Source organism: Zootoca vivipara, chromosome 11 (assembly GCF_965207765.1).
Source record: "Zootoca vivipara chromosome 11, rZooViv2.hap1.1, whole genome shotgun sequence".
Classification (NCBI taxonomy): Eukaryota; Metazoa; Chordata; class Lepidosauria; order Squamata; family Lacertidae; genus Zootoca; species Zootoca vivipara.
The window spans coordinates 24,517,148-24,537,348 of NC_142594.1; the positions used below are offsets into that span (position 1 = coordinate 24,517,148).

A 20,201-nucleotide genomic window follows, 5' to 3' on the forward strand; every position below is an offset into this window, starting at 1 on the left:
TTTACCTTCCCGCCGGAGCGGTACCTATTTATCTACTTGCACTTTGACGTGCTTTTGAACTGCTAGGTGGGCAGTATACCGTGCATTTATACCGCACCTTGGAAACTTATTGAAGAGCATGACATAAAACCCTAAAATACATGAAATACTCGGAATAGGAATTCCCATCTGTGTAGCTTGGTGTGAAAACTATTTTATTAACTTGCAGAAAAACAAATAAAAAGTATTTCTAGATAATCAATTTATAATGCAGTATACTCTGCAAATGTCACTCATTAAATGCATGACATCCATCCATTTTTTGCAGCAGTGTTTCTGGAGCTGCATTTTCCAAGCATGTAAATTGCAATTTTGTGTTGCTGGGAAAGTGAAATTCTCCCACCAGACAGCACTACCATTGTTAATGCAATTGCTGTGTGGAACATAGTTACATAGACAAGCAGGACGCACCTGTTTGATAATGTGAATGTGACCAAAGGTAGCTAATAACTGATCAGGGGAATATGTAGGTTGCACATTAATTAAATTTGTGGCAATAAACAACAAAATAAACTGGAGGTTTGCAAAAGAAAAAGAAAAATGAATCAGGATTGTAGGCATATGTGTAAACAACACTGGGAGAGATTTAATTTAGATAAGCTCAAAGCTGTGCTACTAAGCAATACTAATTCCAGGATAAAGAAACAGAAACATGATTGCTTGTTAATATTTGGTAGTATTGAGAAGACATTTGAATCTTAATAATAGAAAAATGAAGTATTTGGAAGAAGTATGCCACAGTTTCTAATAGATATAGTGAAACTTCTGTGCTTATTGCTGCACTTGACCTATCATATCTCTGCATTATAATCCAAGATGTGAATGAGTTTCAGAGATGGATTTAGGGGAGCATAACCAGTTTGATTGCACAGGGCACTGAACCTCAGGGACAGTGCAACTGTTATTAAGAATGGAGCACAAGAAACAGCCGCTTGGCTCTTCCTTGGCACAAGTGAAATGTGCAAATTCACATGAATGCGCAACCACAAATCTCAGGCTGCAATCCTAAAAATGGGGTCAGGTCCATTGAACAAGTGGGACTTGCATAGGATTGTTCTATTAGTCTTGCATCCTCAGTTGATTTTAAAGTCAAATGTCACTGCACAGCCTAAGGGGGCTGTCAATAGGGCTAAAAAAAGATTGCCTGCATTGTCCCTATAAGTTAAACAATAACGGCACCAGGCACAGATCAGGGAAACAGACTGCATACAGGTACAAGAACTCTGGAAGCACCTTTGAAGGGCCTAGTGGTTATATTAAAGTCATGAGTTTTGGCAGGAGGAGGTCGGTTACTCTCATGACATTAAAGTTGAGGAACAGAGAAAAACAATAATTTGGGGAGCATCTTACTGGGCCTGCACCTAATTGGGTAGTTACAGAACTTAGTGTTAATATACTTGGAACAGTTAATCTATTATGCCTCTCCATGCTAGTAGTATTAAGGCTTTGTATCTATAGAACGTTACACCATGTGTTTGTTTTTTGTACTTTTAATTTTCGTAGCTGCAAAGCCCAAAGAAATCTGAATTCATTCTTTGCCATTGTTATGGGTCTCAACACTGCATCTGTCAGTCGGCTTTCTCAGACCTGGGAGGTAATACAAGTATTTTGTTTTTTAAAATTCATTTCAATTCTTGTTTTAGCTTGCAGCCCACAGGCCAACCTTGGCACACTTAGGAGGCCAATTTGGTTCATGAGGTCATTTCCCCCAAATCACACCCACCCACTCTCCAGCTGACATCACTTGTGACATCAGCTGATGAGCAGGAAGACAGGGTTTAATCATGCATTGACTGTATGCCCCGTTCCCAGCAGGGAACAAGATTCTGCAGTCAAGGAAGCAAGATTTAATTTCTGCTCATTAGTTGATGAGTGGGGATTAAAGCGCTTAAGATGTTGACTCAGCAAAATACTGTGTGTGCGGGATAGATATATGGTGGATCCCCCATGTGGGTTAATTCATAAAAGAATTGACTAGATCCCTAGGTCTAAAGTATGGTGCTAAACACACTTTCCAGCAAGAGAGAGCCCCCAGCAGAATACTGTATTGAAAAACACAAAATGATGCAGCACAGTTAAGCATGGGAATAATAGTCAGATAGACCTTTAAAATATCCTGTTCTAGCCACTTATGGCACTTTTATCCCCCTCACAATAAACACACCACACAATTAGTAAGTTTAAATACTTTACTTACAAACACCAAACATCAGATTCATATGTTGTCCCATGTAGAACACAGGTAGAAATATTGGGTTTACAAAATACAGAAATAGCTCTACGTATGTGGTCTGAGCATGTAGCGAGCAAGCTCAGGCTTGTCCTCTCTCGGCAAGTTCACATGATGAAAGAGAATGAACAAAGAAGGAAACTTAACTTCCTTTCAGGTGAGGGCCATGATCTAGCTTAGTCTAGGAATACATTTCTGTGGTCTTAACCCCTTCATGCATTAACTAGGCCTAAGCTTGCTAGTTATGTTTGATGGCAATTTCCCACAAAGACCAGAGTTGTCTGAAGGCTTAAGAGGGTCTGGCAGAACCCTCCCAAGTGGCTCTGCCCTCCCTTGAAGAGCTGTCTCTAATCCTAAAAGGGATTGTAACAGATTCTTCTGTCATATGCTCCTGCGTTGTTGTGAAGTAGGAGAAGCTGCAATGGAGTCAGTCATTCCCTGAGTTTGAGGGTGATGGAATTGTGCATGGTGCACAATCAGTTACTGAGGGCCCACTTCCAAGTGGTTCCTTTAAATCTTGGGATGACACTGGGAGATAGATGCAGAGGACACAACTCTTCCCTATTTAAAATAATAAAATCAGAAAAACTAGCCTTCCCCCTGAAATGTAGCTATCCCCGCTGCTCCAAGAAGATTTTAGTATCAGTTCAGGCTAGAACAATATACTGTTGATACCTTTTACTTTTTTTAATAAAATAATCAGAAAGGCCTTAAGACAAATGAGGCAGACAGAGATGTTAGTGAATAAAATGAACACAGATTTTAGGAAGCAATTATAAAAGAATTATGAGAGGGGCAGTCTCAAAATGCAAAAGGATTTGCATCACTCTTGAATATTATTCATGATGAGGAATTCTAATACTAAGGGGGGAGCGATTTGATTTTTTATGAGTTTTTTATGATGGCTAGTCACTGAAAGAAATATTAAATACTTTTCCGCATACTTGATTTGCCCCCCCCCCCATATAGAACCTCATTTCCTTTGATATTTTTTGTGTATTGCAGAGAATCCCTGGAAAGTTTAAGAAGCTGTTCACTGAACTTGAAAGTTTGACAGTAAGTATGCTTTCTACAGAAAATACTTTGATTTCTCCAGCTGTTCTCTTCCAGTGCTTAATGCAGTGATGAGGAACCTGTTGTCCTCCAAATATTGTTGGACTCCAGTTCCCATCAGCAACAGGTGGGGTGCCCAATGGTCAGAGATAATAGGTGTGGTAGTTCAACTACATCTAGAGTTTCATCAGCCATTGGTTGATGAAAACCTCATCATGTAAAGCTGGGATCCTTAGCTTTTTAGCTTCCTGCAGACATGTAGCTCCAAACTCCCCTAGGGCAGGCATCCCCAAACTGTGGCCCTCCAGATGTTTTGGACTACAATTCCCAACTTCCCTGACCACTGGTCCTGTTAGCTAGGGATCATGGGAGTTGTAGGCCAAAACATCTGGAGGGCCGCAGTTTGGGGATGCCTGCCCTAGAGTGAATTACCTCTTATTTCACTCAGTCAGTCCTCTTTGAGAAACATTTATCTGCCTCATTTTCCAAGGAAACCTTTTATATTTAAAGCATATTGAACTTGTGGGTTTGTAACAGATTACAAATTGCCATCCTTTAGAAAGGGTATTGATTTTCTTCTTTCCTTTCATCGCAATCAAATTGTTTTGGTAGGACCCTTCCCTGAATCACAAAGCCTACAGAGATGCATTCAAGAAAATGAAGTCACCCAAAATCCCCTTCATGCCTTTGCTCCTTAAAGGTAATACAGTTTCTTTATGTATTAGTACCAAAGGGGTGAGATAAATTTTTAAGCATATTACTGATGTTCTGTGCAGGTTTACCAGCAAGTGCAAGGGTAACTGAATGCAATGCAGCTGTGCATATTGATAATATGTTGCACATTATGGATGGAGAAACCAAGGAGCAAGAAAAGAGATTACGTGCTGACAAAAGAGGCAGCAGAGAGGGTGAATAATGGAACTGTAAGATAAGATGAGACCTAAGATAGCTTCTAGAAACCCTTTTGTTCTTCAGCTGAGAATTCAAAAGTTAGCTTAATAAAAAGCCGTTCTTTCCCTGTTTCTGTTGTCCAATAAGTGAGATGTCCTGATTAAGGAGAGCGTGTGTTCAAAAGTAAAATACTACCCTACTGTAGGCTGGCCATCTTTAATTCTGATAGGTTCCCTGCTCTCCCCTTTTTCTGATGACCCCGGGGTTTTGCTTTCTTCATGACTGCTGATCTTCTCTTGCACCTTCTGCTGCCTTCAGTCTTGGATGATGGAGGCTACAATTAGGAGGGACCATAGCTCAGCTGCACATAATATGCTTTGCATGCATCCCCAATCTTCAGTATCTTCATTAAGAACAAAAACAGAGATATCTGAGCCCCACTGCTGGTCAAAAGCAGACAGTACAGATTTAAATGAACCAATGGTCTAATTCAGTGTAAGGCAGCTCCGTTTTAAGGCCTAATTGCAGCACAGTAACAGAGAGCATGTTTTGGACACAGAAGCTCCAGGCTTCCATACCTGGTGTCAACCAGGTAGCTCTGGGACAGGCTGCTTGAGAACTACTTGTCCGTGTTGTAGACAGAACCGAGCAAGATGGACCTATGGGCTGCCTCTTCATAAAGCAGCTTGCTCAGTTCCTGCTGCATCAGGCCTTAACTAGTAATTCTCAGCAGCATGTCTTGCTCTGCTTCGTGCCTGTGATCTTGTAGCCCCTACAGGCTATGTATAATGGATATAGGTCACACTTGGGTGCATCTTTTAACGGAACACATTGCAGTGCCGGCAATTCTGCTGAGCACTCGGCTTCTTCCAATACAGTAGCTCCATCCTACGATTTATAATCGGCCTTTGTTTCTATCTTCTCTAACCACCCCACCTCTCTTTTCTGGAAAGCCATTTGTAGAGGCTCCTTTGAGTCACCACGAACGGCCCCGGCTGCCTTTTTTCCTTTTCTGTAGGCAAAGGGATTAAAGCCCTTTGGCATATCTTCATATAAAGAAACATCTCCTTTGCACAATGGGATTCATTGTTTGAGAGTGATAATATATTGCAACAGAGTCTTTAGTTATAAAGCCATCTTTGAAGAGGCTGTGTTTTAGGGCACAATCTTTTTCACACAAAAAAGTCTAAAGGTCAGGGTCAAGGTCAGCACAGGCACATACAATGTTGTGTGGCTTTATATGGGTTTTGTGAGCCATGCCCAGCTACAGTTGTTTTACGGTATCTAGAAATTTTACATCTTTGCCATGACTGGAACATGCACATACCTGGTATATCTGAGGGTAACAACAACATTTCCTCCTTTGGATGCCTCATTTTTTTCATTCTCCTTGGGCACTGTCTGTTTGTGTTCCTTTCTGTCTGTATCTGTGTTAGTACAGGGTGAGTCCTTTAAAAGAGGCCCCATGGATGCAGAGTACACATGTTCTTTTAAAAGACTCAACCTGTATATGCCCAGTACTAAATTATTCTTGGGGCCTGGTATCACCACCCATAGCACTCCTGTGGAGAAGTCTGTCCCTCTTGACATTTCTAAGTTGTTGGACTCTTGTGTCCTCTTTGACGTACCTCCATGATGCTCCTCCCTATTATTCCTGTAGAGTTTGCATCCAGAAATAACCATGTCCCACTGCTTTTCTCCATCACACCAGGTTTCCATTTTGTCAGCTATTTCTATGCTCTATTTTAGACCAGTCCCTCCAACTTGCCCATCTTGACTTGGAGGCTTCCAACATTAGCATATGAATGTGTTTATCCTCCATCTGTCTCTGCAGATGTCTTTGGGACATATGTTTCATCCCCAGAGTGCTTTGGCTTCTTTCAATGTACTTCCAATGCCTAGTTCTCTGGACAGTTTTTGAATATTTCCATCCTCACTTCTGGAGGATGATTTGTCCCAAACTGGATGCTCCTCATCTCCTATCGGCTTTTCCACAGCCGTCATTTTAAAAGCAGCTGTGCCTTTTTTCTTTTTTATATCTAGTGCTTTCCCCCCCTCCCCCCTCCCCAGCAGCCTTGAATGGGCCCTCCAAGGAGAAGTGTGGGAGGGAATTAACACCTTTTAAGTTAGAGTAAGTAAAGCAGATGTCGGAAAGGAAATTTGAAATAACCCCTTTCTTAAATAGGTAAAAAGTACCTCAACAACAATACCCCTTTCAAAGTAATTGAATTTCTACAGCAAACCCTGTTGTTTCATAGACAGTGCTTTTGAAAATCTCGCTGATTTTTCAAATATTTAATAAAACACTGTTTTGCTCTTTACAATACAGCTCAGATGCAATTTTCTGCTCCACTGAATTTATCCAGGCTCATAGTTGTTGGCAGCAAAGCAAATTTCTATCTTTTTTTCATTCTTTCTCCCTCCCTCCCTGTTTCTCATAAGGCTTTTACTGCAGTCTTTAAAGTTTTTTTGAATAATAATAATAATAAACACTTCAGGCTTTTCAGTGGAATGCCTTCTTTATTAGCATTGACAGTAACAATTTCACCTTCTCCATTTTGCCTTAGTGACAGGGCAGGCAAGGCATTGCAGTGGGGAGTGTATAATAGGCAGTGTTGGCACCTGAGTCTAGGAGGTGAGGTTGACAGAAAGCACAGCAGTGTGGAAAGAGTGGAGAAATGAGCATCAACCAAGGCATCCTGTTTCAAAGGGACCAGTTCTGACAAGTTTAAGAAAGCAAAGGAACGCATTAGTGGTCTTGGTATTGGCAGCGTTACAGCCCTTCGTTTATGCTAACGCCTGAAGAAAAATCCAATAGGAAGTAGGTAGCCTATTGATGCTGTTTATATTGTTCTGGCAAATTTGTATATGTGGGTGTGTTCCTTACAAAAAAAAAAAAGGTACCACCCTTCTCTACAAACAGGTATGCCCGTTTGTTCACTCCGACCCTTAACCAGAAGAAGAGAGCCAGTGTGGTGTAGTAGTTAAGAGCGGTAGACTCGTAATCTGGTGAAGCGGGTTTGCTTCCCTGCTCCTTCACCATAGCTGCCAAGTTATCCCTTTTTTACAGGGATTTTCCCTTATGCTGAATAGGCTTCCTCGCGAGAAAAGGGAAAACTTGGCAGCTATGCTTCACATGCAGCTGCTGGGTGACCTTCACACTTCTCTGAAGTCTCTCAGCCTCACTCACCTCAGAGTGTTTGTTGTGGGCGAGGAAGGGAGATTGTTAGCTGCTTTGAGACTCCTTAAGGGGAGTGAAAGGCGGGATATCAAGTCCAAACTCCTCCTCCTCCTCCTCCTCCTCCTCCTCCTCCTCCTCCTCCTCCTCCTTCTGCCATGTACAGGTGTGTTAGGGTTCTATGTGGCTTATTTCAGGATAGTCAGCTTTTGCCCAGAAGCCCCCAGCTACTGATCTTAAAAGTTGGACAAATTTCCTGTTTGTTTTAAAGCAGTGGTTCCCAACCTTTTTTTTTTTTGGCCATGCCCTACCTACGCATCTCTACAATCCTGATTCCCCCCACCCTCGGTGACATATAATTTTGAATAATAAAAAAGTGAACTCCTATTCACATGGAGGAAGCCTGAAAGACCGTTAACTTGGTCGCTAACACATTTTCAAATTGCCCCCTTTAAAAATCACACTGCCCCCCTTTGGGGCATGTGCCCCTCATTGGGAACCATGGTTTTAAAGTAAGGGAGATGTGTGCTTCAGCTATGGAGAGGGGAGGAAGAACACATATTTTAAAGAATTGGAAGGACTGAAAATGTGGAAATTCACAAATTCTGGTTTCCTAGATGAACCCTTCAGCAAATAATACAATAATATACAGAGGGTTGTAGAGTTGGAAGGGACCCCAAGAGTCATCTAGTCCAACTACCTGCAGTGCAGGAATCCCAGCAAAAGAATCCCTGACAAATGGCCACCCAGCCTTTGTTTAAAAACATCCAATGAAGCAGAGTCTACCACCTTCTGAGGCTGTCCACGCCACCATCAAATCACTCTTATAGTAAGAAAGTTCTTCCTAATGGTCAGTCAGAATCTCTTGTAATGTAAAAAGAAAAGTACCTAATGTGCATGATTTCATCAAGAAATTGACAATACATGAACTTCTGCTTTCCAATACTGTTTCCCCCCCTGGTTCTTTAAAAAATAAGGCTTTGCCCTTTCTTAGAGTTTTTCACCAATGTTCAGAGAAAATCTAAGAATAATGGAACACTGTGTTACATTACTGTCACCATTTCGTGCCATGTAGCGTAAAAGTGGGGGATATTTACTATATTTTTCCATTCATAAGACCCCCCAATGTATAAGACGCCCCCTATTTTTGGGGACCCCATTTTAAGAAAATGGGGGGAGAAGGCCTCCGTGTATAAGACGCCCCCACATTTTTGACATTATTTTAAAGGGGGGAAACCTAGTTTTATACACGGAAAAATACGGTATTTATTAAATTTCTATACCACCCTTCAACCAAGAATCACAGTGCAGTCTACAAATTTTGATGTTTGTTTTGTTTTTTCAGATGTAACATTTATACATGAAGGGAATAAAACTTTTCTGGATAACCTTGTTAACTTTGAAAAGCTGGTATGTAACACTTTCTGTTTTTAAGTCCAATATTGTGGCAGGGCGGGAGGCTTGCTACATTGTCACTTATCCACCTTCCATTTTTAGTTTTTTTGTTTCGTTAATTCTAGTTCTTCCTAGTACTGTAGTGTTTTTTTAGAAGCAGGGGTACTGTTTATTCCTCATTTGATTCTGCTTTCCATTGAGAGTTTCTACAATAACAGTAGGATAATGAGCTTTTAACCAAAGGTTCAGCTAGACACCATTTTATTCTATTTTCAGAGATTGGACACAAGGTTAGTCCAATAAAAAAAATGAATCTGCATAAGAATAGAGTGTAATATAAATTCCAGTTTGTTGTTTCCACTAGTGTCAGGTGGTAATCTTTCTTGTAGACTTTGGGACGCCTGTCTACAAGCAGAACTGCATATTGTGTTGTGATATGTTGGGCAGGCGTATTTTTAATTTATCACATTTATATTACACTTTTTGTCTGCCAATGAACTTATAGTATTTGCATTTAATTAAGTACTTTCTTGCCCAAATACATTTAACTCTGACTACAACATTATTTATCTCTCTTTGAAATGTGTCACATTAGCACGAAAAGTAAAGTAACCCTTGATGCACACATGATTATCAATTTGTTTAGGTCCTCAACATACTTTGCAAATGTAACTGCTGCTGCTATCTTAAGAGGCAAATCTGCTGCAGGGCGGTAGGGTGTCATGGATAGGAAGGTGGCAAGCCAACAGCAAAGGCTGTCTTAACGTTCTTTGCAAGAGGGGGAAGCAAGATGGCTGGTGTGGGGAGCAAAGCCTGCAAGAAAACATGCTCCCAAGCATGCCATATGGCTAGAAGACAGGATTAGTTATTGAGAGCAGGGGACAGCAATAGAGAAATCGAGTGAAAGATGCATTCTTGCATCCTGCTCCCAGAGTAAAGGTAAAGGGACCCCTGACCGTTAGGTTCAGTCGCGGACGACTCTGGGCTCGCGGCACTCATCTCACTTTACTGACCGGGTCATGTGGCCAGCATGACTAAGCCACTTCTGGCAAACCAGAGCAGCGCACGGAAACTCCGTTTACCTTCCCGCCAGAGCAGTACCTATTTATCTACTTGGACTTTATGGGGTGCTTTCGAACTGCTAGGTTGGCAGGAGCTGGGACCAAGCAACGGGAGCTCATCCCGTCGCGGGGATTCAAACCGCTGACCTTCTGATCGGCAATCCCTAGGCTCTGTGGTTTAACCCACAGCGCCACCCGCGTCCTGCTCCCATAGTATAAAAGGACAAAAACTGAAGACTCATAGCTGTATCGAAGCTTACATTAATGCTGCCACAAATGGCATGTTTTTGCACCAGGCAGAAAACTAGGAAGAGCTGCTCTCTTGAATCTCAAGGAGGAACCTCATTATGAGTTCTTGTTGGCTTGTCTTGCAAACAGAGCCACATTATCAGAAATATGATTTGCACAATCATGGTAATCTGGCATTTCCACAGAGCTATTCCATTCAACAGCATTTTTATAACTCACAACTGTGGCATGATCTGTTTTATGCCAAGCAAAACACGGGCTAATTTTTAGTAGGCAATCAGTTTTTCTTATTCTTTGGAAGCTAGGCAGTTTGTGCTTTTATGTTTTTATGTAATATCGCTAGTGAGAGCTAATTGCAGACAGGTTGCTTCAAGTTTAGCTACTAAGAATTGTTTGGGTCTAGCTGAATGTCTCCTCTCTTTAGATAACAATTGTGATCAAGTAATAATTGCAGGAAAACGTTATGGACCAAGCCCTCAGCTGGAGCAAATCAATGTAGCTTCATGAATCTATGCCAGTTCAAATCGGCCCAAGATCCAATCATACATGTGCAATGAAATTGGAAAGGTTTTCCTCTCTCTAATCGGTGCAGCCATCTGTGACCTATATTGCTTAAGAAAAGAACAGCATAGGAATGAACTCTTTTAAAATAACTATTCATACTAAACTATTGCAATTCCAGAGGCATACTGGGTAGAATGTTTTTTCTGAAGTTAAGAATTCTGTTCCTTCTTATGTCATGCCATCTAATCCCCATTTAGATAGAAGCCTCATTCATTTGAATGTCATTTCACTAATGGAAAAAATGTGGGGCCTGCCTGGATTGCTAGTCATTTTTGTAAACAATGCTGATGTTAACTCACACATACTGAATTCTTATACTGCAGATACATGCAGAATTCAGATAATTTCCCACTGTTCCTGTAATGTATCAAAGCAGCCCTGAATCAATGCTTGAAGTTATCCATGATAGCTTTCTCTTATAAGAACACACTTACATTTTCACATCCTCCCCCCAAAAAAAGAAAAACTGGAAATGGGAAGAGAATATGGCTTGCCTCCCATGCTAAAGGAAAGGTTATGCCTACTCTTCTTGTACAACTACCAGAGTAGCTTTTTTGTGAATAAATAAATATTCTATTAGATTAATATTCAGTGGTGCCTTTTGTATATTATCTTCACAGCACATGATTGCAGACACAGTCCGGTCTTTGAGACACTGCAGACACAACCATTTTGGTGAGTAAAGGTTTCTCTCTTTAACCATTTTTTGCCCAAAGCACCAGGGACTTAGGGTGGGCATCTTAAAGACTATTCACTGTCTGTAGCATAAGCTTGGGAAATATAACTGAACCAGTACATCTGGCATTTACAAACACCATTGCTTATTGTTTTTTGACTGTTTAGAAATAATCCTACGAATGAACTAAAAGGATTTACGCTGAAAAGGGATCAACTTTCTTGTTTGATGCAATCTTTTTTTGTTCATATTTTCAATTTTGTTCATATTATTCATGATTGAGGCTATTTGTCTGAGATGATAGACCTTTTCTACACATATAGAGAATGTGCTTGCTTGCTTGCTAGCTTAGAGGTTGTTTGAGGACAGGAGATATGGAGAGCTAATCGCCTTAGACCCAGGTGAAATTAGAGGTCTTTGGAGAGGCATCCTCAGCCATATCTGTTTAATTGATTATCACAGTGTGGCTGGAAATAACCATTATTATTTTTTAAATTAGAAATGTTGACACCTGTAGTTAATTGCATTTTGGGCACGAGTTCCGTGAGGGAAAGCTGTAGAGCAGGCATGTCAAACCTGCAGCCCTCCAGATGTTTTGGCCTATAACTCCCATGATCCCTAGCTAGCAGGACCAGTGGTTGGGGAAGATGGGAATTGTAGTCCAAAACATCTGGAGGGCCGCAGGTTTGACATGCCTGCTGTAGAGTAACTGATCTCATTCATTCATTTTTCTTTTGTCTACACTTTAGGAAATGAAGTTCCCCAAAAAGAGCATCAGGAGCTGAAGCCCTACGTCCATCACTTGCACATCATCGATAACCAGCAGATGTTGTTTGAGCTTTCTCATAGGATAGAGCCTCGCGTATGAGTTCACATACCTGCAGCACTTTCAATTAAGTGAATGTTTATGCCAAGCATGTTGCTTCCCTTGGAGAGAGGTGAATACTGAGTTTTATCAGTAGCTGATGCCATAACAAGCACAGCCATCTCTTGCAAAGCAGGAAGAGGAGCTGTTCGTAGCAGCCTTCTGGGATGAGAGAAATGCCATATCCATTCAACTACAGACGGGGGAAAGAGAGAAACAGCATTCTTCATATACAAAGACTTGACTTCTTCTTCTTCAAAAATCTTGGTCCAGAGTAGCTTTCAATTCAGACTCTTATCAGTGTTAAATTGGGGGGAAAGAAGACATTGTGTCACTATGAAGGAACTTTTTAGCTAGCAGCACTATGTGAGAAAGGCACTCATAATTTGCCACACATGGATGCGCCTCACTAATCATAAGCTGCCAAAAGCATTGTTTGTTGCCAAAAAGAAAATAGATGAAAACAGAGAAAGAGAAGTATGTACTGAGCAAACTTTCCTGGGATAAGAAGCAACCACTGCTGCATGAGCATAAAGAATGACAACTTGTTAGAGCACAGCATACAGACTCATTCAAACAAATTGTAGAATTGGACAAGCAGCAGGTGATACTTCATTTTAGCAGCCTCCCCTTCGGAATGTGTTCCACAGCATATAGCAAAATTCCACACTGTTAAACAGTTCGCAGCAACAAGTGCAGTGTTTCTACACATGATTGAGTAGCGGAGTGCACAGTGCTTTCTTGAATGTTTCCCTCGGCTTTTTTTAAAAAAATTAGAATTCCCTTTCCAATTACTCTAATTTAGATAATCAAGCTCATGAGCTGACATGCTTATAGTTTATTACAAAAGGAATGCAGTAGGCTTTACTCCTTGATATCTGTACCATAAGATAAGTACTGCAGTTGCCTTTAGATGGGTGTAATGTGACTTCTAAGCAATGGTTAAGTAAATAAGCAAGAATCTATGAGATTGTAACAACCAGCAGCTTCCAACAGGGGGAAAGACCTCAGTCACCCTTAGGTTAAATGTCACAAAAGCAAAAACATCTGTACCTCAACATTGGAGGGGTGTTCTGGAATGTTTGCCAAGGGCATTACTTACACTGCCAATGAAAACTTTTGCTAATTGAAGTAGCTCCCCCACCTACCCACTCAATGAACTAGATTTCTGTAAGAGTCTCCAATATGGGTCTCCAATAAAATTAGCATACAAAACTACCTGAGGGAAAGCTGGAAGAGCTACTACCGTAAGTGGCATGCCTATCAATCATTATTTATTAAGACTGAAAATGATAAATACTTTACAGCTATGTGAAACCTAACCTGCTGTGAGTGCGCACACTTCATTCTTTTTCACTTTGAAAGACCAAATAGACCTAAGGGCTTATCCGCACTATTAGTTCAAACTTTCAAGCTGTGGGGCTTGAATCTGACAAGAGGCACCTTTTCATATTCTCTTGAGAGTAGTCAGTTTTGGTTCATGTGAGTGAGAATCTCCTTGAAAGTCAAGCGCTCTTTTTGGAATCACAGTGCAGTGCAGCATAGCAGAGGAGCAACTATGATGGGTCCTATCCAACAACTTTTTTGACACTTGCATAGCCACACTTCCGGCAGAAATATAGCTCTCTAGCGAGGGAAGTGTGATACTCTCTGGTGCAAAACTGGTTTCTTGAAGGTACCTGAATCTGATGGTCACAGATTTCTTGGGTTATATACTATCTGGAAACTTGTTTCAACTCCTTTCCCAAAAGCTTGTATCAAAGGGTCACAGCCTTTAATGTCAAAACATGAGTCAAAGGTGAACAAAGAATGACAGTAAAGGGTTGCAAGGATTTGCCTAGTGAGTGTGATAAATACGATGCAAAACAATGCATTTCACTGTGAAAAATCTGTTTATATGCATCTTTATACAATATACTATTTTATAGTGAAAATGGGAGCATACTTCTTGTGATACTATGCCAGACAGGAGATACTGCGGGTTAAATCTAGTGTTCTTTGAAATGTGAGTCTACTAAAGCAAATGAATTCTCCTTTTTTATTACAGCTGCTAGGGTATAATCATTCACGAACTTTTTTCTGCACAAGCTCCTCCCCAAGGGATTGTGTCCTATTGGAAGAAAAATAATATCAGCTTTAAATGGTAGGGTTTTTTCAGCAGGGTGGAGATTCTTTCCAATGCATTTTGGCCTCCCCAGTATGGAAATTGTGGAAATACTGTACAGTGTAATGTAAAGACAAGATGTTTCAGAACTGTAGCTATATTATGAATATCCTATACATGTTCTCCTGGCAGCTGCTTTTTTTTTAACCCAGTAAAAGGGAAAAACTGGCTAGCCTTTGAGTAAATATACAGTATGCATTTATGTAGGTGGTTGCACATGTTAGAAACAATCCAGATAACCTATATAGGCATATGAATGGAGTCTTATATGAGGTTTTCCCTAAAGCAACTCAGCTGAAGAGGCAAGGATTTTGTTAAAAAACTGAAAAGCAGCTTGTCTCTTAGGCAGTGGGATTTGCTATAACAAAGAAAAAAGAGAGATGTTGGGCTGCATGCATTATTTCCAACCGCATACATGTAAGTAGCTTTATTTTAATTGCAGTTGTTGTAAATAACTCCTTTTATGCGTATAAGGCTAACTGGGGGGGGGGGGAGAGCTGTCGGGCCCAATTAGGCTTAGAAGTTATCAGTTCCTCACCTGTGGTGTTGAGCCACCAGACCTTCAGGTAGTAGATCTAAACATAATGAAATGAGATTCTCATGTCCATGTTTGCCTAAAAACACTAATGCAGAGGGAACTTTGTAAGAGAGAATCAGGACATGGTTGCAAAGTTCATAGGTTATCATATATTACCTTGTTGGAGAGGTTTCCTAAAGGCAGGATATAAATTTATGAAATCAAAACAAACCCTTCCCACACCTATTATTCGTGTCAGCAAAATGCCCCTGGCACCCAAATGTGGGTTTTGAGGCCGTAAGAAGCTTGACTGTGAGTAAAAATGGACTGGGGGGGGGGGGTTATTTGATTGATACAAGACAGTTAACATAACACCCCACTTACTAAATCCTCACTTGTTAATGCCACCTTGCTCATATATACATTGACTAGCATGTGTTTGCTGGTATAATGTACAGATCCTACCACAGTTAATCCTTTTTCTTTTCTTTGTTTGCAAGGTAATAATGTATTTTCAGCTCTGGCTTCCTTGTTCTGTTGCTGATTTGAAAGTCACTTCCCAATTTCACGAGAGGACTTGTTGAGTGTGGTACAATGCAAATATGTAATGATTTAAAAAAATTATTTAAATTTCTACTAGATTTGGCTAAGCAGTGCTGTACTCCATAGGCAGTTTCTCTGTTGTCAGTTACTGAAGTAACGAATAACATCTTAAAGATATTCAGTGGCCAGGATTCAGGCAAAAGGACAAGCCAAAACTAAATTCTGGTTTCACTGATTAAAAATTTCATGGACTTAGCTAGAAGTCCCAACCTTGTTGATTCTGTCTACCAAGTATGCAGAAACGATTGTGCTTTTTAAAATACGTTTTAAATAATGCTGACACGCACTGATACGCTGTTACAAAGAAGACAGTTATTCTCAGTTGTTGTCTTACTGCTAAACAACCAAATGGTAGGGCTTCTTGAGAAGTGCACTCTGAAGTGCGTTCTGTTAAAATGTACAGTTTTGTCTCCAGGGTTCAGCTCAGGAAAATCAGGTGTGTAAGTTTGCAGCACAGACAAGCTGTGGGCAGTGCTGATTGGTTAGTACCTGGAACATCACAAACCTACCTCTCCCACACCCCTGGAGCAGTTCTGCAACTTTTTTTTTAAAAGAAAAGATTGTTGCTTTAAAGAAAAGAAAAAAGATGTCAGATGAACATAAATTAATGTACATATGGCACTTCAGAATAAAACATGGGCTGCCCTTCTGAAGCATGAGGGGAGAGTTAAGATTGATGATTGAACCAGCATTCAGGTAGGTAGTATGTACATCTTTCATTTACAAATGGGAAGGAAACTGAGAGAACCCCCTGGGAGAAAAAAACTGCTGTTATTTCTGTACATACTCTAAATCTCACTGGCTTTAATAGAGAAATTTTAATATATGCTTTATTCTTCCATTAAAATCCAGGGACTCAAGAGTCTCTACTCCTAGACACACTCACCTGGGAGGAAGTTTCATTGAACACAGTGTGACCTATTCTGGAATTAAACCTGCATAAAATTGTGCTGTAAATTAGTCTGGCTCGTTCCCCTCTGTTAATCTATATATACAGACCTCAGTAGTTGTAAGAGAGTCAGCAATTAAAATGGGGGTTAAGAATAAACAGTGTTCTGCAGCAGTACTTTGATGTACAGTCTCTTCATGAGTTTAATGTGTTAGTTTCTGGTAAGCAAAGGGGAAAGCTGCAACAATTCAATGAAAGAAAATGTTGTAAAAAAAACTACAGTGAGCTGTAAATATTAACCTTTTTAGCAGAGTTAAATTACTATTTATTTGCATAGCCTATTTATTGCATTCTTCTAAACACTGTTAGATACTGAGGCACTGTCAACAAACAGAGAGACTACTTGCATTGTCCATTCTACCATCTCTCGAGTGCCCTCATTGTGTGAACTTGCATTAACAGTAATAGACTAGATTGCCCAAGCCAAGGTTATTTGCCTAACTTCTCAGGGACCACACCTTGTACTTATCCAACATTACTAGAACTTGTATGTATGAAATGCTCTGATTTACCAGGATCACGGTTGCCAATGTATTCCACTACATATTTCATGCTTGTTGGCCTCTGTATATTTCATTGTGTTGTGTATTTATGAGAGCTAATAAGCAATTGCTAATAAGCAATAATTTATATGTCGAAATGGCCAAGCAATACGAAGATAAAACTTGTAAAAGCAAATGTTAAATGTTTAAACTTTTTTAATATTGCTTTTCAAAATATAAAAACATATTAATTGAATTGTCTATGTGAATCTATTTTGACCTTTGTTTCTGAATCGCACACTTCATGGGCTGCTGCTGTAGAACATGAGCATGAGGGTGCTGCTTTCAAATTTCAGTATAGTCATTAACTCCCTGGGTGACCTTAGCCAGAACATCATTTCTCAGCTACACACCCACACAACCAGAGAGAGAGAGAGAGAGAGAGAGAAGAGAGAGAGAGAGAGAGAGAGAGAAATATGGGGTTGATAATAATAGCCTAGCTGATGATTGCTGTAATGATTTCTGAGAGAATGCTGGGAGCAGTTAAGGAAAGCAATGGGATGGTCACTGGTCCATAATATTATCCACCTACAGCCTCATTAGCAAGTTATGAAGTCCATAAGTTAGGGTTATTTATATCCAATCACAGCAGCGGCATAGCCAGAAAATACAGCATCTTAAATTTGAATTTGAACTGAAAGACAAAAATGATCTTCCAAAACCTAAACAGTTCTAATGTCAGCAGCTGCCAAGCTCAAACTGGGAAATGACTGTTCTATGCACGGCTATACCTTACTGTGAACTGCTGAAAATAGGTTCAGTTATATAGAAAGAACAGTATTGTTCTCCCAAGCCTCATCATGCCCTTTCTAGATGTTCCTCGTGATTTGGCCTAGTTATAAATGCTTCTGGTGGTGCATTCTGACGGTGGAGATGAATTGTGCCTCCAAGTTACCTGTCTCCCTCTATATTGTCCTCTAACTATGACAGAATGTAGTGATCACTTGTGAGGATGAGTAGAAACAAACTAGGGAGGGACCTATGGAAAGGATGGTGTGTGTGCAACTGGTTTTAGTGCTCCTGGAACAGTGGCGGACCTAGGCGTCTCAAATTTCATTGGCACCCTGTGGATGCTAAAATCTGGCACCCCACCCCACCACCCACCTCTCATCTTCCATTGGATGTTATAGTTGTGACTCCCCCTGAAGCTCTGCACCCCGTGTGACCACACCGGTCACACTCCTCTAGATCCACCTTTGTCCTGAATACCTTTTACTGTTCCAACCCCATTCTTAGTATATCTCTGAGGTTCTATACACTTAGGTGAAGCATCACAAGGAGTCACTGCTACCATATATTGTTATATGCCAACCCAATCCCTGAGCAGCAAGTCTCCAGAGGTACCTGCTTTCCCAGGGTTCAGTTTCAGTGGAAACTCTGGTATCTATTTCCACACATATAACCTGAGCATAGGATGGAGGGGTCACAGCATTAACACCCCCATAGATCTGGCTTTGCCTTTAAATTTCCAGGGGACCTCCAATGTCCAGCACATAGCAACCTGTCTCTCTGCAGCTTCCAGCTTTCCCCCCTTACACACACAACTCTAGCTATTGTTCTGCTATGTACCAGCCAGGTAGGGGTGTGGGGAGAGGCCCACCCATTTGTTCTATGGCACAGAGCAACTTCTTTGGTTATGCTAAATTGTGGTACTTAGCTAGCCAGCCAAAGCCATTACCTTAACAAAAGAACTGGCCTGGTATGCTCCCCCCTATTTGTTCTACACTCACAAATATAGGAGGTCTAGGGTATTATCCAGACTGATGCCCCCCCCAAAAAAACCCCTCATAACAGTATAAGCCAGGGAGTCTGTGTGAAATCATCGATCATATTCCTCCTGGAGTTGGTACAGTTAAATCTTTAAATTGTAGTTTCTAATTTTTCTGGTCTTGAAGTTTAGTTCACCACATTTCTGCAGCAATTCTAAAAAATAAATAAAAATTGTCTGCATACTAGTGCATATTCTTCCTATTATACACATTTTTGTATGCAGTTTTCCCCGAATATGCACATATCTGCCAGCAATGTTCCCTAATGCATTCTTGTATGCTATTTTCACTAAGAACCGCACCACAAAGTTCAGGGAGGTGCATATTTTGACAGAGATGGGTTCATGTTTGTTCCTATGCTTCCTCTCTAATACTACTCAGGGAAGTCTAAACTAAGTTCCGATATACACTGTCATGAACTGGCAGGACACCGAAGGAGGGGAAGGGGATCCCAGTGGGTGATATAACCACAACTGGTACACACTAGGGCAAGCTGAAGATGGGGAAGGGGAGATGGGGGACTTAGGAAGTACTCAAGGGACATCAGAGGGCATCAAAGGGGCAGCTGCCAGTTCACAGGAGACAAGGGAAGTGGACACATCACAAGAACCAGAAGGGTCCTTGTCTCCATAAATAGTGGGAGATGTAGTTTAAGAAACAAAGGCAGATGAGAGAACACAGCCAGCTTACTAGTTGCTCAGGTGAAGATCGTGGGATTTGTTAGTTGTGGGAGGAGGTTTTGTGAACACTCAGCTTGATGAAGCTCAGGGCAGGTGAGGATCACATGCTTCGTTTAGATGAGAGACACAGCTACTCAGCTGGAGCAAGCTCAGGTGCATCAAGTAAGATTGAGAGGAACAAAAGAGAAGGAAGGCAGAGACTTTGTGCCTGCTCAGCCTTCATCGTTGATGGGCTATGGCTTGGCTGTTTCGGAAATGCCACTGGACAGTGCTTTCAGGGCTCAACCTACATAGCTGCCAAGTTTTCCCTTTTCTCACGAGGAAGCCTATTCAGCATAAGGGAAAATCCCTTTAAAAAAGGGATAACTTGGCAGCTATGCTCAACCTAGGATTCCAACCCTGGGTCTTCTTCAGAAACGGTAACTGGCCTTACATTCTCACTTTGAACCTTTCTCATTACATTGGACCTGAACCTGTATTTGATCATTGAACTTTTTGACCCTCTGCTGTTGCCCTTGGGATTGTGTGCACTTTCAGGTCTTACCTCAGAGTACACCGGGGCTCAGGGCTTACAACTACCGGTATACACATAGTACAATAAGTCTGCAAGTTATGCACATTTAATTTGTGCGCATACAGCTTTACACACATGGCAAAAATACAAATAAAAGCAGGTGGGGAGGGGGTAGGGTTTGAGGGGAAATGATTTTGGCAATCCCATCCTCCATTGAACCCAATGTGTTTTGAGTATACATGATTGTGGCTTTGGGTGCAAT

General features: G+C 41.0%; 1 protein-coding gene across 5 annotated transcripts in view; it reads left to right on the forward strand.

The window, feature by feature from the left end:
- The window catches only part of RAPGEF5 (Rap guanine nucleotide exchange factor 5), a 129,253-nt gene extending 112,081 nt beyond the window's left edge, over window positions 1-17,172 (forward strand). For 4 of the 5 annotated variants that reach the window (XM_035128733.3, XM_060280727.2, XM_088653545.1 and 1 more), the window contains 6 exons: window positions 1,543-1,633; window positions 3,275-3,325; window positions 3,935-4,022; window positions 8,737-8,801; window positions 11,281-11,335; window positions 12,086-17,172. In XM_035128733.3, coding sequence (XP_034984624.1) covers window positions 1,543-1,633; window positions 3,275-3,325; window positions 3,935-4,022; window positions 8,737-8,801; window positions 11,281-11,335; window positions 12,086-12,204 — 469 coding nt within the window. In that variant the 3' untranslated portion in view covers window positions 12,205-17,172. The remainder of the gene's footprint in view (window positions 1-1,542; window positions 1,634-3,274; window positions 3,326-3,934; window positions 4,023-8,736; window positions 8,802-11,280; window positions 11,336-12,085) is intronic. The other variant, XM_060280726.2, reaches the window with a different exon arrangement.
- The last annotated feature ends 3,029 nt before the right edge of the window (window positions 17,173-20,201 follow it).